This window comes from Microtus oregoni, unplaced genomic scaffold (genome assembly GCF_018167655.1).
Source record: "Microtus oregoni isolate MIOR12 unplaced genomic scaffold, Mior012 000067F_ref0000223, whole genome shotgun sequence".
In the NCBI taxonomy this organism is placed as follows: Eukaryota; Metazoa; Chordata; class Mammalia; order Rodentia; family Cricetidae; genus Microtus; species Microtus oregoni.
The window spans coordinates 8017735-8036283 of record NW_024543974.1 but is presented as its reverse complement, the minus strand read 5'-3'; the positions used below and the strand labels follow the sequence as shown (position 1 = coordinate 8036283).

At 31.6% G+C, this 18549-nt stretch overlaps 1 protein-coding gene across 9 annotated transcripts in view; it reads right to left on the bottom strand.

The window, feature by feature from the left end:
- LOC121440456 (protocadherin-11 X-linked) overlaps positions 1-18549 on the bottom strand; it is a 511499-nt gene that overhangs the window by 465586 nt on the left and 27364 nt on the right. For all 9 annotated transcript variants that reach the window (XM_041641214.1, XM_041641220.1, XM_041641215.1 and 6 more), the window contains exon 2: positions 11818-14310. In XM_041641214.1, coding sequence (XP_041497148.1) covers positions 11818-14310 — 2493 coding nt within the window. The remainder of the gene's footprint in view (positions 1-11817; positions 14311-18549) is intronic.

Here is an 18549-nt window from a genome sequence, read left to right as displayed (position 1 = left end):
CACCAAGAGAGACAGATGATTTTACTAGGAGAATTTACTAGGCTCATGAGTCCTGTTCCTGAATTACTTACTTCATGGAAGGCCCAACTAGCAGCATTTGCTTACATGAAAGATATTTTTTTAACTTGTAAGATTTAAATAGTCTGCATAAATTTTACTTATAATAATTATGAAATTAAAATTATGATTAAAATGATTTCCAAATTAATAAAAATATATGAAGTTTTTAAAAAGTTAATCTTATAGTTTTTATCCAATATTTCTTGGGCACAAATTACATAAAAGTAAATAAATAGTTAAGGTCCCCAAGTAATTGTTAAGTATTGAATTTGTTTTATAATGGACTTAAACAAATAAGGGTTAAATAATGAAAAAAGTAAATGATAATTTTAAAGAATTTCTTTCTATTTGTATTTGCATTTGTTTTTTCAGTAGTTTTGTGTACTTTATATGAATATGCTAATCGTATTTATTAGCAACCAGATTTATAACTCTCATTTTGTGCAACCAAGTAGGAGTGTAATAGTTTGAATGTGAATGGCCCCCATAGGTTCATAAGTTTGAATGCTCAGAACCTAGCTGGTAGAACTATTCTGGCAAAGATTAGGTTGGCCTTGTTAGAGAAGGTCTGTCACTGGAGGAGGTCTGAAACTAGGGGTAAATGTTGATGTAGAGGGTCTAGTTTTCTTGGTATCCTCCATCTCCATTGGCTCTTACAATATTTCCACCTCTTCCATAAAATTTCCTGAGCCTGAGGGAAGGATTTGATGGGGACATCCCATTTAGGACTGAGTGTTTTTTATATCTCTTATTCTCTGCAATAATATTTGGCTGTGGGTCTCTGTATTTGTTCCTATCTGATTCAGAAGGAAGCTTCTCTGATGATGATTGCACAAGGCACTAATCTAAACTTATTTGTGGGTTTCCAGGGAATCCTATTTATAGTTTTTCTAATAGTTAACTTTTTAGTCTCGAAGTTTTGGCTCATCATTTTAAGGGTACTATATGTATATTGAATCATAACCTGTATGATTTTACTACATGAATTTATTGAAGCAATAGTTTTAAAATAAACAGATAAAAAGTGATTAGCTATATGTATAATGACTAATAACGAATTATAACAAAGTATTGAACCTACACAGGTTTTGCCACCATAAATGGCAAAACTTCTTTCTGTGTTGTTTTTGTTTACATTTTGAATTGTGTAGTGGCACAATTAAATGTGGGTGAAAAAGCCACCACATTCAAATCCTGAGAAAACTATTTTATAGTTTTAATTAAACAATTAACATTTAATACAGAGAAACAAACTCATAAAAAGAAAGTGAAAATATCATGCCTTAGATAATCACTTTATTAATTAATTAAACTTTTTCTTATTTAGGTATTTAATCTTAATTGCATTAATGACAAGAATTATAAACTATTTTAAATTTTTTAATGATTTTTTATTCTTATTTTATGTGCGTTGTTGTTCTGCTTGCAAGTATTTGTGTCTGTTTGAGAGTGTCAGATCATTTGGAACTAGAGTTACAGACAGTTGTGAACTGTCATGTGAGTGCTGAAAATTGAACTGAGGACCTCTTGAAAAGCAACCAGTATTTTAAACACTGAGACATCTATCCAGCCCCCTAAACTAATTTTTAAGAGCTCTGTTGGGAGCATGAATGATGTTCCTTTTCAATTTATTTTTATTTTATGTGCATTGGTGTTTTGCCTGAATTTCTGTTGCTGTGAGGTGTCAGAAGCCCTGGAACTGAGGTTACAGACAGTTCTGAGCTGTCATGTGCATGGCTTGAAATTGAACTCAAGTCCTTTAGAAGAGCAGTCAGTGTTCATAACCAATGACCCATCTATCTAGTCCCAAATTAAAAGTTTCTGTCTGTTGTGTTTTATTTTGTTTTGTGAGACTTGGATTTTCTGTGTATCATTGACTGTCCTGGGAACTCACTCTGTAAACCAGGCTGGTCCTGAATTTACAGAGATCCACCTCTCTCTGCCTTTCAAGTGCTGAGATTAAAGGTTTGCGATACTACTACCAGAAAGTTCTAAACTTTTTAACAGAGGTTTTCTTTACCATTCAATATTTAGAAGTAGTATATATGTTATAAATACTAAGAAAATTATTACTAGCTAAATTGCCCTCTAATAATATGATATATAAAGATATTTTAAAATTGAAATATTTGTAAAATTATACAGTAAATTATCAGAAGTGGAATGATTACTTTTTCTGTTTATTATTAATGCAGCTTATACTGCCAAAAGTTTTCTTGTACTTCCTTGGTCGAAGTTCATTAGAAACAGTAAATATTAACAACATTGAATTATTCATTCTCAGGATTTTATATTTACTTATTGTGTTGCTTTAAACAGTAGACCTAAAATTGTTTATTGTAAAAATAGCATTTTAATGTATGTGTGTTTATATAAGCTTGTATGTGTTTATGTGTATCAGTACACATGTGTGGCATTAACTTGGAAGTCAGAATTCCATACTTAGCTTATACTCTGTAATTTTTTTAACGTGAGACAGGTTCTGGAGTTCAGTGGTTGAGGACCCTCATATCTCCCCATCTCCAGCACTGGGAATATAGGCACATGCCACCATGACCTCTCTCTCTCTCTCTCTCTCTCTCTCTCTCTCTCTCTCGTGCTCCCCCTCTCCTCTCTCTGTCTCTTTCCCTCTCTCTTGGTTCTTTCTCATTTAATGTAGTGGGTGACATTGAGACTAACATTCACACTTCCACTTGGAGCAGTTTACTGAGTGAGTCTTCTAGATTTCACTCATATTACTCTCAATATACTCAGAGGGATACTGTGTTTATTCTGATTTCATTTACAATTGTACAAACATCCCAGTTTTTAAATATATTTCTTTGTAACAAAATCTGGGCTTGAAAAAAATAATATTTATATTTTTGTCAAAACTGAAGAATGGTCAGGTTTATATATGGAGATTATAACTCATCAGGACATTGATCAACTTTAAAAAATAGAGAGGGGATAAATAAAATAAAGTAATAAAATAGTAGGTTGAGGACATAAAATGAAGTGCAATTGTCTGAAAACATTTAAAACAACATAGAAGCTATTACAATGAAGGATAATATAACTTCAAAATGAGAGAATATAAGTACTTGCTAGGATTGAGAATTGATAATAAAATCATTCTGATTGGATTTAACAGATAAGGGTGTGCACATAAAGTCTGTGTTCAGTGAAAGACTAGAGACTGAACTTCAGTATTTTGGCAAAGTAATAAGGATATAAGATGAGTCAGATATTCCAAATAGAAATCAAATTTCCTACAACCTGTGATTTTATTCCAAAAATAATGCCATTAATGTGGCCTTAACATTTTAAAATTTCAAAGATGACAGGATACACTGGTCCAAACAAATGGAATGTGCTTGATTTACTTATCTCACCACTGGACGTTTCTTATTTTATCCATTTCAATATCCTGTGTTTAATGTCCTCTATAAAACTTTCCCAATAACATCTAGCTCATAGTGATTTTTCTCTTCCAATATAAAATGACATTTTTTCATACAGCATCTTGCATTGATTTTGAGGGATATACAACTTAAGAAACATCAATTTCTTCTGTGTTCTGAAACCAGTTTTCTAATTTCTTAATTTTAGGTGAAATAGCAAAATGGTGTTTAAAGTTGTACTATCTTAAATATTTTAATAATTATGCATAAATGCAACATTAAAATACATAAAATTGTGCTCAGGAAAAGCCTGGTTAAAATACAAAAGAAGATGCATGTTCAAATTGCAAACATAGATTCAAATTGCAAACATAGATTCATCTCTGTGTTTTTATCTATCATTTCCTAATGGTGTGATAGGCCCATACTAGGCAAATTCTCTACCATTAAGCTACATATCAAGCTCTTGCATATTTTCCATTGTTTTCTTAAGTTTTTTTTTTTTTCTAGACAGGGTTTCTCTGTAGCTTTTGGTTCCTGTCCTGGAACTAGCTCTTGTAGACCAGGCTGGCCTTGAACTCACAGAGATCCGCCTGCCTCTGCCTCCCTAGTGCTGGGATTAAAGGCGTGCGCCACCACCGCCCGGCTTTAAGTTTTTAACATCAGATAAAATTATCAGGGTTTAAGAGATACATTATTTACCATATTTGAGACTGGACATGATAAAATACAGATTTTTCAAACTGTATCTTGACAATTTATAAATATGGTTAATAAAGGAAATGGATTTTAAACATAAATCTGCAATAACTGATATTAGTATTTCCACTCAAGAATATGCTTTATTGTGAATTTATTTAACAGTGCATTTCTGAATATGTACGTTTTGAAGTTTATTAGGCTGGGTAATTGTAAAGAAGATTCCTGAATCTGGCAAATAAATTTCAGGTGTCATTAGGATCAATAAATTTGACTGAAATCAAAGTAAATAAAAAAGCAATAAAATAACTTGTCTTAATTTTAGTTAGAAGTGTATTTTGTCAGACACCAGCCTACCTACATTAAATAATGTGTTTTAACTTTCAAAAAAACAATACATTAACCGAGAAAAAGAGGGGATGCATGATTGCATTAACAGAATTTTGGCAGGCTGAATCTGGATCTTGAGTGTATAACTAAGCAGGACTAATAAATGAGACCCTGTCAGAAAATAACATAAAATTTAGTAAATCAGATGGCTATAATATATGTTATTCTCATGTGAATTGATTAAGATTTTAGAAATGAGACTACATCTTATATAATTTATATCTATATCTAGAGAAAAATAATGCAAAATTGTAATTAATCAAGTACTTATTATTGTATACAATGACTTGAATTTTTAGTGTGTAAACTATTCATGAACAAAGGCATTTGCTCATAACTGTCAATTAAAATTGTTCCTTCCTTTATCAGTAACTGAAGGTAATCCTCATAACTATGTAGTAGACAAGCAATGTTAGCATAATTTTCTTTTTTTTATTTTTTACATCACAAAATAAGTTGGTTACTGAACTACAAAATTTCAGCAATTTAACTTAGGCAACTGGTAGATGCCATGTCTTTTACTTTATTCATAATGAGCTACTCCCAATGCTGAATATCTTCATGACCTCTAATCAGTCAATGTATGTTCCCTGATTTTAAATCAATAATAATACTTCCTACGTGGATACTGAAGTTTGAAGTTTGGAATTAAATATATTATACATTATAGAATTAGAGTATATATCTTGGACAGTATTAACATTAATGTTTCAATTAGTACATACACACTGAATGTTTGAAGTAGCATAAATCAAAAATTAATGATAAGCTATGAATTAAACAGGATGATCACATTTTGTAACTAAGGTACCACAATCAAGAAAGACAGTAATATTCTAAATATATATTTATTGTCTTTGAATAGCTGTCTTAAATTTGAATTCATATTACTTCCTTCTTCTAGAAATTTAAAAAAAATAACACATATGTCTAGAAATGTGCTTAAAAATACACTAAGACAGATTAATTAAAATATACTTATGAGTGAGTACATATGATAACTATTTTATTCATACTACTTTAATATTATTGAATATTTAAGGTTTAATTAAAGTGTAAAACGTCATAGAGACAGTTACTGGAGTTACTTTAAATTCAAGTGACATGAATGAAAGTAAAAATAGCAAAAGCACATACTCAGAAAATACTGAATAAGGTAGAAGTTCTATGAAACATAATTAATGATAAGGTATGAATTAATCAGGATGATCACATTTTGTAACAAAGGTACCACAATCTAGAACGACACTAATATTCTAAATATATATTTATTGTCTTTGAATAGCTTTCTTAAATTTGAATTCATATTACTTCCTTCTTCTAGAAATTTAAAAAAAAATAACACATATATCTAGAAATGTGCTTAAAAATACACTAAGACAGATTAATTAAAATATACTAGAACTACTTAATTATCAAAATAAAATTTTTTCTATAAACACTCAAGCATGTATATCAATTACTAAACATATGATTGATTAATATCTATCAGTTTTCAAATGTAAGAAGACTTAATATTTTTTTAATCACCTCTATGATTTCTGTGTATTTTGAAATGTATGTTTTAATCTTTTGAAGTACTAAAATTTATACATGTTTAGTTGAGTTGTGGCACTATAGGGAATTTTGTTGTTAAATATTAGCAATTTATCTAGATTCAATAATGATATGTTTATGTAGCATGCTAAACATTTTTGTTTGTAAAATCATGCCACTATATAATTCTGTGTCCTTGAATATAAACTTTGTGTATTTATGAAGTTAAGATAAATACCTTATTTTGTACTGAAAATTGTTTTATGTCTTCAGTTCTGTCTGCTTAGCATATTCATGCAGTCATGACACCCACTGGGATTGAATACACTCTCAAATAAATAAATCTCTACAGAAAATATAATTATTTTATTTGAACATCACAAATGATGCTACCTAACACATAACTTTGAATAACTGAGTGACAAAATGGAAAGACATTAATGAAATTTAATGACTCACAAATTGGTTATGCAGCTTTTATGCAATTCCATTCTGAGCTTTTTTACAGCCTTGAATATAAGCAATGTCTCTGTTTACTTAACATAAGAGCTGGTGTTTTTTTTTATTACCTCAAGGTTATAAAAATTAAAAGCTATTGAAATGCATGTCAAATTACTGGAAATATTTTCATATAAACAAATGTGATTACAATCAATTTTCTTCAATTTTACATAATATTTAAATAATCCTTTCATTGACTTTGTGATTAAGGACATACCTGGGAAATAATAAAACAAATAAAAAAATATGTTTGATCTTGCTTCTCATAATTATATAACCAATAATGTGTCAATTACCAGTTTTTTTTAATTTATCATCATGGATTAAGCACAGTATGTTTTAAATTACTCCCCATTGAGTAATTATTAAAAATAGTTTGCAATCTTTCTTTAGTACAATTTTATGTTGTAAAACATGTTTTATTTTTAAAAGCCAATCATATTTTTTAAAAAATAACATTTTATGTAATAATTCGTGAACAATAAAAGTTTCCATAGTGGGAACAATGCAAAGATTTCTGATAATCCATTCAAGGGTTATATTTTCATTACTAAGTCAATTTGGATACATGAAAGCTAATAGATTGGAATGTTATGTATAACAAAGTAAGTATCAATTCTACTTAAATGGGAACTGTTAATTTGTTAACCATAAAAAGTAATGAAACATTTACAAACAAAGTACTAAAACAATTTCAATTGAGACACTCTAGAATATAGAAAAGTTAAACATTGTGAGAAGAACTCTCGGAATTAAGCAATTTGGTTGTGGACACTAAAGAAAATTTTTCAAAAAATATACATGGTTTTCTTTTTAACTGAGAGATTTTTCTTCAAGATTTGGTAGTTTGTTTCATGGAGGAGGTATTTATCATGATTGTATACTATATTATCTGGTATTCATTTTGATTATACACATAGAAAAATAAATAAGAGAATATTTTGTTGCAAAAACATATATATATATATATATATATATATATATATATAATTACATCTGTAAGAATAATATCCACATAATCATGAAAATACATAATTTAGAATTTGAAAGAACATTTTTAAATAAGATATTATATGATGGATATATGTTCCTTTATGCTCCCACTTTATATGAAGATGTAATAAGGGGTTTTGTGTTTTTGTTTTAATTCTGTTAGTAGTATTAGCAAGACATAAAGATCTTAAAGAATAATAAATAAAAACATATTCTGTCATTCTTTCTCAAATAAAACATAGGGTATACTGCATCTGAGGCATCCAATTATTTTGTAAAAAAAATAGCTAATCAAAAAGCACTGTGAAAAGAGATTGGACTTTAAAAGATAAATTACTAAGAGCAATGGTCTATAGTCAACAATTTACCATCAGTCAAATAAAATAAATTCATTCAAACGTTATTATGGTGTCACAAATTTTTCCTAGAGATTTTCAAAGTTTATATATAATCATTTTAAAATGTGATCTCTGAATCTTTGTTTCTATTGTCATATGAATGGAATTCTGTTTCTTAATAACAGAAACACCAAAATAGGGAGTACAAAGAATTTTACAATTTTTATAAAATTTCCTTCATTTTAAATGGATATGTATGAGATGAATCATGTTAACTGCAAAAAATACTTTTAATAACTAAATTACTGGAAAATATTGTTGTGATCAATGTAAAAATTAAGACATTATTTTACATCATAGAAATCTTTAAAATACCAGAGGTAATAATTGTTTTCTCAGTGACAATGATAATGCATGTTTCAAATACCTTGGTCTATAGATTTCTTTCATTTTGTTGTAGTTTTGCTTTAATTTTCATTAAAATTTTTTCTTACCCTGGATATCTTTCAGAGGGTAACTTTAATGAATATTTTACCTTCACTTCCAAACTTCAAGAGATGATGTTTAAAGTCTTCAGTAATCACAAAGGACAGGTAATTCCATATTTCACAAATAATATACCACCCATCAGTATTACACAAAGGCATCATTCCACTACATCACAGTTATTAATATCTATAGTAAGTAAACAAAAGCAATATGAATAACTACATTAATGCATTTCTTCTTCCAGAAATTTTAATTTGTCTTTAAATTTATAGTTGCCAATTTAAAACTAATAAAATCTTGTGGTTATGTGGGACTTAATTTTTAAGGTTGTTTTATTTTGTTTGACTTTTGAAGAAATACAAATTACCAAATAAATTAGCGTGGTCAAATTTTATATCATAAATTATTGAAATATTTTGGGAAAGGATTGGAATTATGTTATTCCTAGAAAGTTATATCTCACTGCAGATTTCAATAGTTGATGTCCTGGAATCAGTCTAGACCCAGAAAAATAACATGTTGTCAAAATCAGATGGTTGTGTTGTAAGACTCATTATAAATCATGCTATCTGGCTATAATTGATATGCTAAGATACTGATACACAGAAACAATGTTTGGTAATCTTATTTCAAGCTTAGTCTAATGTCTTATATATAGCATGCATCAGTTCATGAAGGGTAACTATCCAAATATTCCAATATTCTGCATATGTATATTTCATAATATTGCTAGTGTGGATATTTGCACCTACATTTTGTGGTGTCCATGCTTGTTTGTGGCTGTTCATGTGGAAGCCAGATGTTAAAATCAGTGTCTTTCCTCTATTGTTCTCCACTTGTTTTTGTTTTTTTTTTTTTTTTTTTTTTTTTTTTGGTTTTTCGAGACAGGCTTTCTCTGTGGTTTTGGAGCCTGTCCTGGAACTAGCTCTTGTAGACCAGGCTGGTCTCGAACTCACAGAGATCCACCTGCCTCAGCCTCCCTAGTGCTGGGATAAAAGGCGTGTGGCACCAACGCCAGGCTTGTTCTCCACTTTTATTTTATGAAAGAACATATCCCTAAAAACCTGGATATTATCCATTTAGTTAGACAGACTGACTGGCCAAAGTGCTTTGTAGATCTGTCCGTCTCTTTTCCCTCTCTCAATTCTGTTTTAACAAGCAAGTGCCACTGTAGAGTTTCTTAAATATGATTTGGACTCTAATCTTGGTTTCTTATACTTATACCATAGGCATATAATCCACTGAGTCATCTCAAACTATCCCTTGACATTTTATACATTTTATCTTATCTGGAAAAGTTTGAGGTTTGAGAGTTTCTAAATTCAAATCATAGAATTTTATGGAACTTTTGGGCTGGGGGAGAGTGGAAATGAAGTTCGAGGACACCCAGGTCTATGCTACATACAGAGATCCTACATCAAATAAATAAAAAATACATAGAATGGTATATAGAAGACCCTTAAAATTGTACTTTCACTATAGTTCTCCTTTTCAGACATTAAGGGCCTCATTGAATAAATGGGACCTCCCGAGACTGAGAAGCTTCTGTAAAGCAAAGGACACTGTCACTAAGACAAAAAGGAAACCCATTGACTGGGAGATCTTCACCAACCCCGCAACTGACAAAGGTCTGATCTCCAAAATATATAAAGAACTCAAGAAACTAGACTTTAAAATGCTAATTAACCCAATTAAAAAATGGGGCACTGAACTGAACAGAGAATTCTCAACAGAAGAAGTTCAAATGGCCAAAAGACATTTAAGGTCATGCTCAACTTCCTTAGCGATCAGGGAAATGCAAATCAAGACAATTTTAAGATACCATCTTACACCTGTCAGAATGGTTAAAATAAAAAAAAAAAAAACACCAATGATAGCCTTTGCTGGAGAGGTTGTGGATAAAGGGGTACCCTCTTCCATTGCTGGTGGGAATGCAAACTTGTGCAACCACATTAGAAAGCAGTGCGGCGGTTTCTCAGGAAATTCGGGATCAACCTACCCCTGGACCCAGCAATACCACTCTTGGGAATATACCCAAGAGATGCCCGATCATACAACAAAAGTATGTGCTCAACTATGTTCATAGCAGCATTGTTTGTAATAGCCAGAACCTGGAAACAACCTAGATGCCCTTCAATGGAAGAATGGATGAAGAAAGTATGGAATATATACATATTAGAATACTACTCAGCAGTAAAAAACAAGGACTTCTTGAATTTTGCATACAAATGGATGGAAATAGAAAACACTATCCTGAGTGAGGTAAGCCAGACCCAAAAAGAGGAACATGTGATGTACTCACTTATTTTTGTTTTCTAGCCATAAATAAAGGACATTGAGCCTATAATTCGTGATCCTAGAGAAGCTAAATAAGAAGGTGAATCCAAAGACAAACATATAGGCATTCTCCTGAATATTAACCTTCATCAGGGGATGAAAGGAGTCAGAGACAGAGACCCACATTGGAGCACCGGACAGAAATCCCAAGGTCCAAATCAGGAGCAGAAGGAGAGAGAGCACGAGCAAGGAACTCAGGACCGCTAGGGGTGCACCCACACACTGAGACAATGGGGATGTTCTATTGGGAACTCACCAAGGCCAGCTGGCCTGGGTCTGAAAAAGCATGGTATAAAACCGGACTTGCTGAACATAGCGGACAATGAGGATTACTGAGAACTCAAGAACAATGGCAATGGGTTTTTGATCCTACTGCACGTACTGGCTCTGTGGGAGCCTAGGCAGTTTGGATGCTCACCTTACTAGAACTGGATGGAGGTGGGTGGTCCTTGGATTTCCCACAGGTCAGGGAACCCTGATTGCTCTTCGAACTGATGAGGGAGAGGGACTTGATCGGGAGAGGGCGAGGGAAATGGGAGGCGGTGGCGGGGAGGAGGCAGAAATCTTTAATAAATAAATAAATTAAAAAAAAAAAGGAAGAGGTGGTGGATATGTTCATATCCTTTAACTACCACAGACATCTACATATTAGCCCACATAAAGCTAGGGTTCACAAAACCATTTGTATTGTGAGCTCTTATCACATTTGAAAAAGCTTTCCTATGGAACAAGAAGCCCAGGCTTTTTTGATTCTAGTGGAAAAGATGTTAAACGGATAGTGCTATAATCATTATTATTCAATTTTATAGTATATATTCAAGAAATCTGCATTATGCTGTCACTTATAGAAAAATTACCCTTATTATAATCATCAGTATATGCCATATTTTTCTAACTTAGTATTCATTTTACTTTGTCTACCAAATTGAAATGAACTCATATTCCTATTTTAATATTATGTGTAATATGATTGATATATTCATATTTATATTGATACCTCCTAGAAGTCAATGCTCTTTATAATCATATATCAGGGGAAAAGAATGAGAATAATAAATTATAAAGATTACTTAGAAACGTAGAATACCTACCGGTCTAGCATGTACCGATACAGGTGTTTTGAAGGTTGTCACTGAATAGCTGCACTCAGAAACACTGTAGGGATCAGAACTGCTGGAAGAGCACTTAGAGATGGAATCGCAGCCTACGAAAGTATTATCAAGAGGCAGTTCCTGGATGATGTGGTGCTTTGAGTTCAGGGGCGTTTCAGGTTGGATCTGGAATGCAGGCTGAGGAGAGGCAGATTTGTAGTGTCTAGCCAAATCAGGGCTGTCAGGCTTGAAAGTAGAAGGTGTAGTGCCCCAGTTGTATTTTTCCATGGTTTGCTCTTCAAGTTCAATGGGAAGGTCTAGTGTCACACTGGCTCTATCATTGTCTGCACCTTCTGGCTTTGCTTCTTCAATAGTAACAAAATTAAGAAGCAGGTTCTTAGGGGGATGCTTCTTCTTTTTCTTCTTCTTCTTCATGATAATCATTTGCCTGTTTTCTGGGTTTGGAGTAACCCACTCAGAATTTTGTTTGTTTTTCTGAGAAGCTTTAAGGTGTGGGGATTGGCGACATCTTACTACAGCAGTGATGAAAATCACTAAGATGACAGTTATGGTGCCAGCAACAATGGCAACCATTATCTTCACATAGTCAGTTTTTGGAGAGGATGCATTAGGTGTTTCAGTACTTTCAGTCACAGGTGTGTCGATGCTTTTGCGTACCAGTTCATAAATCAATGTAGTATTGGGCACTGACTCATTCACAAACAGATTGACATTTACAATATTGAAGAGAGAATCAGGTTGTCCCAAATCCTTAGCTTTGACTATCACTCTGTGTAAACCAAGATCTGAAACAACACATTTATCTTTCAATGTGATGTTGCCTGATATTTGTTCAATCATAAACAGTCCTTTTGTGTTTCCTCCAACAATGCTGTAACGAAGCTCAGCATTTATGCCAGTATCATTGTCAATTGCAACAACCTTGAAGATGACTGTACCAGGATTTGTGGATGGTGGAACCCATTCATAGGAGTAATTGGAAGGAGGATCAATAAAAATAGGTTTGTTATCATTCACATCAACCACATTTATGGTTACTTTAGCAGTTGAAGAACGTGATACCCTACCACCATCCTCAGCCTTTACATAGAAAGTGTAGGATTCTTGCTTTTCTCTGTCAAATGAAATATTTGGTTGGATGACACCAGTCTGTGGATCAATAGAGAATTGATTATTCACATCTAAGATGGAGAGAGTAACTGCAGAATTCTCTCCATAATCAGGATCAGTCACAGTGATTAGTCCTACTGTGCCATGTCTTGGAAGGTTCTCAGGGACATAGAAATTGTACTCATCGTGAGTGAAAAGTGGGCTGTTATCATTCTGGTCAAGAACAGTCACAAAGACAGTGGCATTGGACATTAAGGGTGGAATTCCATTGTCCTGTGCAAGAACTGTAAAGTAATATTTTTCCTGTTTTTCTCTATCCAATTTCTTTACTGCAGTCAGGATGCCTGTACGACGATCCAGGTCAAATTCAGGTCGTGCATCAAAACCTAGTAGGTAGTTTATTTCAGCATTACGTCCACTGTCTGCATCTGTTGCACTGACTTTTGTCAACTGTGCACCAGGAGAGTTATTCTCTGGAACAGAAAGGCTTATGAAAGACTGGGTGAAAACTGGAGCATTGTCATTTTCATCTTTTACTTTGATCAGAAGCATGGATGACTGATTCAAAGGAGGTTTGCCAGCATCGGCAGCCAGTAATTTGATAGCATATTCTCTTGTGGACTCAAAGTCAAGAAATGCAGCAGTTTCCAGGAGGAACTGATTACTGAATACTGGTCGTAATCTGAAAGGAACTTCATGATCTGTGAAGCATGTCACTCTACCATTATGTTCAGAATCTTTATCCATGACAGTTATGAGAGCAATTTTCGTGTTAAGTGGAGCATTCTCTGAAAGAAGCACAGTGCCATTGGTTGGACTGACAATGTATCTTATGTCAATTGATGGGGCATTATCATTGATATCTGTAACATTTACCAGAACCATAGCTCTTGCTGGTGTTGATCCACCATCAGTTGCCAAATCCAGTAATTTGTGGCTTGGTGATTCTTCTCTATCCAGTGGTTCTTTGACAGTGATAAGTCCAGTGGTGGTATTAAGGTGAAACAGTCTCTTAGCAATGTTGGAGACTAGATTGCTGAAATAAAAGTGAATTCTGGCATTTTCACCTATATCAGCATCTGTGGCGTGGAGCTGTGTCACTGAAGAACCTACAGGAGCATTCTCTGGTATACTGACTTCAATTTCATTCTCTAAAAAGACTGGCCCATTGTCATTTGTATCAGCAACACTTACTTGCAAAATAGCTGTACTGGATCTTTGAGGAAATCCACCATCTTCAACTTTTACTTTCATCACATAGGTATCCTTTTCTTCTCTATCTAACTCCTTCTGTACAATCAGCTGTGGCATCTTGTCTCCTTCTGGTGTTTCAATGACATCAAGACCAAAAATATTTTGCCCCTAGAAAATATGGAATGATAATTTAAATTATATTAATATACAATACCACATATATTGTAAATTATAATTAAATTTATGCTAAAACATGAAATGATAATGATTTCCAATATCTAAGATCCATGGGACTTTTGGAGAGCCTCTGAAACAGATACCAAAAAAATTGTTCTGAATTTTAACTTATCCTATAGTTAACATTGCAACCACAAGCAAGTTATTAATTTTTTATACATTTAATACAAAGAATTTTTGATAGTAAATATTCTTATTACATAGATTATTCACATTTCCAAAAGAAATGTAAAGAATTTTGGAAAAGACTATTCCTGAACTCTCACACAACAATGAAGCTACCACTGATTATCATTTGAAACACATATACTTAAATATGACAACTTATATAACATTTTAAAATAAATTAAATAAAAATGAGCATCCTATTTATATTTTGTTGTCTTCTCTTTTTATAAGAAAGAAAATGTTTTCATGTTTTATTTATATTTACTGAGAGATTGGTAATTTATTATTTCTTAGAGGTCATATTTTTTGAAAAATGTTTTATACAAATGTGAAATATTAATAAACATAATGTTTATTATTATTAACAAAAATAAAATTAAGGGCATGTAATAAGTAATTAACTTTTTATGATGTTAAACAAATAGAATATTAGGAAGGCTTAAATTTTCAACGCTTAAAATTGTAATTTATACAATTTCTTGATTCTCAATTATATTCTGTTAGTTGTAGACATATCAATAGTAACTTTCAAAAATGGTCATGGAATTCGTCTCTAAGTATAGAGCATATGGTGGTAAGAAAATTATTTAACTAATATAATAATAATGTATAAAGTAACTAAAAATCAATGATTTTCAAAGTATTTAAGGCTCATATGTACATCAGCAAAATAAGAAACTGATTTTTCTTTTTTTTTTTTTTTTCGAGACAGGGTTTCTCTGTGAAATTTTTGAGTCTCTACTAGCACTATCGTTTGTAGACCAGGCTCCCTTGAACTCAAAAGATCCATCTGCCTCTGCCTCCCAAGTGCTGGAATTAAAGGTGTGTGCCAGCTGACTTACAGATTTTAAATAAAAGTTATGAAGCTGTATTACACGGTAACATTATTTAATGACAGCAATATAAGGAGAAACCAACATATAAAATGGTTTCAATGAAATATCAAAGTTAATGCATTTCAAATTCAACTTTTCAGTTTATGATTTAAGTATACACTGGTCAAATTATTAAAATTATAATTACCAAGCTTATATATTTCTTCATTTTCTGCATATATATTTAGATTTTAGTTTATCTAAAATTTGAGTTGAGTTGATTTTTCAGAAAGATTAAATGAGATTAAATTTCCAAAACCATAATTACTCTCCTTTTTAATTTTAAATGAAATTAAAATCATCATAAGAAGAGTTTTATAGTGCTCAAGATGGATATCATACCTATTTACTTCCTGTATTTTTTAATGAACGATTTTCAATATAATGGAGCATTTAAATTTAAATTTATTAAATTAGAAGCAATTCAAAATCAGTTTCTATTTTTGTACAATTATGTTTGGCTTTCAACAGCTCAATGTTGTTAAAAGCTATTGTGGTAGATTTGTGCAGACAACATATTTACATTGCTTCCATCATATCTAACTATATGATTTAAAAATCTAACATTTTATATTTAGATTGTTTGTATTTTAAGTATATGTACGTGTATTTGTTTAGGTAGGTGCTATGGAGGCCAGAATCTTCAGATACATCTGAAGTTGGAAGTCCCAGACATGGTTGCTGGGAGTCAAGCATGAGTTCTCAACTTAAGCACTTTTAACTGCGGAGCCATCATTTCAGCCTCTGTAATATTTTCCTGTATAAAACACAATCTGTTACAAACATAATACTATACTCCTCCACAAATATTTAAATATCTATATATAACTTCCTACCTTCTATGCTTGCAATGTAAATAGATCTCTAAGTAACTTATTTAAGCTTTAACATACTAAGGCAGATAAGCACAGAGTAAAAAAAAAAAACAATTTTTTGTTTATATGCACAATGTGTAAGGATATAACATGCAACACACTTAAACACATCAAATACTTGTTTTAGTGATAAATGTATAAGTTCAAAATGTAGATCCTATTTTCAAACAGGAGGAGATCTAATTATCTTCTCAAAGTTATTTTCTTATTTATGTAGACAAAGGAATATTCACTATGTGTATACTTATCTATTTTTGAATATAACATTATTAAAATTATATGAAACATTATTCTATAAAATAACTTACTTTTTTTAAACTTTTTTTTATTGAGAAAAGGAGAAAAAAAAACAAGTTTCCACCTCCTCCCAGCCTCCCATTTCCCTCCCCCTCCTCCCATCCTTCTCCCCCTCCCCCACTCCTCTCCCCCTCCCTCTCCACTCCAAAGAGCAGTCAGGGTTCCCTGCCCTGTGGTAAGTCCTAGGTCCTCCCCCCTCACTCCATATCTAGGAAGGTGAACATCCAAACTGGCTAGGCTCCTTCTATTTGTAATAAGAGTATAATAAAATAAAAATGATAAATATGAATAAAGTTATAAAATATTTTTAAACATTTATTTGTAAAGAAATGGTAAATATTTGTAAAATGTGAACAGGGTATTCCTTATGAAATACAAAAGCTTATATCTCTCAAACAAATACAGGTGCAACCAAAAGTTGAAACAGAGAAAATGGCATTAAATGAAATATTTAATATTGTGCTAGATTTTGATGCCATAAATTACATTGATTACAAGTACATAGAATTGTTAGTTCTAATTAAAGTCAAGAACTTTTTTTTATCGACTTAAAAAATCTCATTTAAAGCAAAATACTTCATTTAATCTGTGAGTTATATTTCCTTTTTGAGTAAGAAAGTAAAATTTGGAGTTGCAAATCCAAGCTGGCAAACAAATAAAAATCCTGCTAAAACGATTAAAATGATAAATTTGAGACTCTAATCCTATAGACAATCCTGTGGAATTAAAGGCATGCATGTGTACAACACCACTTCATTGCTTACTGGTTGGTAATAAATAACACAGCACTTTCAATATTATAAATCTGGTACAGTTGCCCAGAAAATACATACAATGCCAGTAAGTACTAAAAATAGTTCCAAAGGGATTGGATTCTAAAACAGATTAAATAAAGACATTTACTCTGGCGATGAAGGAAAGGTGGTGGCCAGACTAAAAATCACTTCCTCCTCTTTTGCTACTACAAGCTTTTTTTAAACAGACTTTTAAAAGACTTTTTTGCAGGTACTAGTGAAATAGATAAAAATAATAGTAACCTACAGTGATATTGCAATTTCAGAAAACAGTAGGGAAATGTACTTAAAATTCTCATTTAAAATGGAGGGTGCTATAATGAATTTGCTTTCATTTCACTATAGTTGTCCTTTTTGCTCTATAAGTTGTCTAAAATTACAAGAGATAATAAAAACTGTCATTAATATATTCAAATAGCATGTTGCCATTGATACTCAATGTACTATTTCTACAGCTTTTCTTTCACCATTCATTTACAACACTGATAAAAAAAATGCAACAAAATACATTTAAAACAAAAGAGTTTGAGTTGTTAATTACATATGTGTCAATAATTCAGAAGCCACAAATTACTTCCTATATTACATGTATATTAAGGAAATAGAATAATATGTAAGAAATCAAACTCCTATTTTAAAAAATAAAAAAAAAAGATTTATAGTAATAGTGCTAATTTGGGTGAAGTCACACAGTTCTTAAAATATCCCACATGTTCATTTTATTACCTGCATTTAGCAAATTTAATTATGAACAAAACATTCCCATAATTTTATTCATTATTTTTAGTGTTAGTAAAAAGAAATTCTTTTCACTGTACATTTGCTTTAAAGATTTTAACATTAGGAATAGTTTGTAGTTGATTTTTGGAAATGAATAGACATTTTAAATTTTTATAAAATATTTTTATTAAGTTCTGTCTTATATAGATATGTACCTCTGCTCAATCCATTAAACAAATAAACATTACATATTATTTATAATATATATCCAAATTGAATGTGTTTCATATATTGACAACTGCACAATGCTACCCCTGAAATGGTTATTTATGCCTGACAACAAATTGACAAATCAAACAAATCCATCCATTGGATTACATTTCATTCATTTTTCTTCATCTTTTTCTTTTTCTTTTCTTTTTTTGTCTATTCTTCACTTAA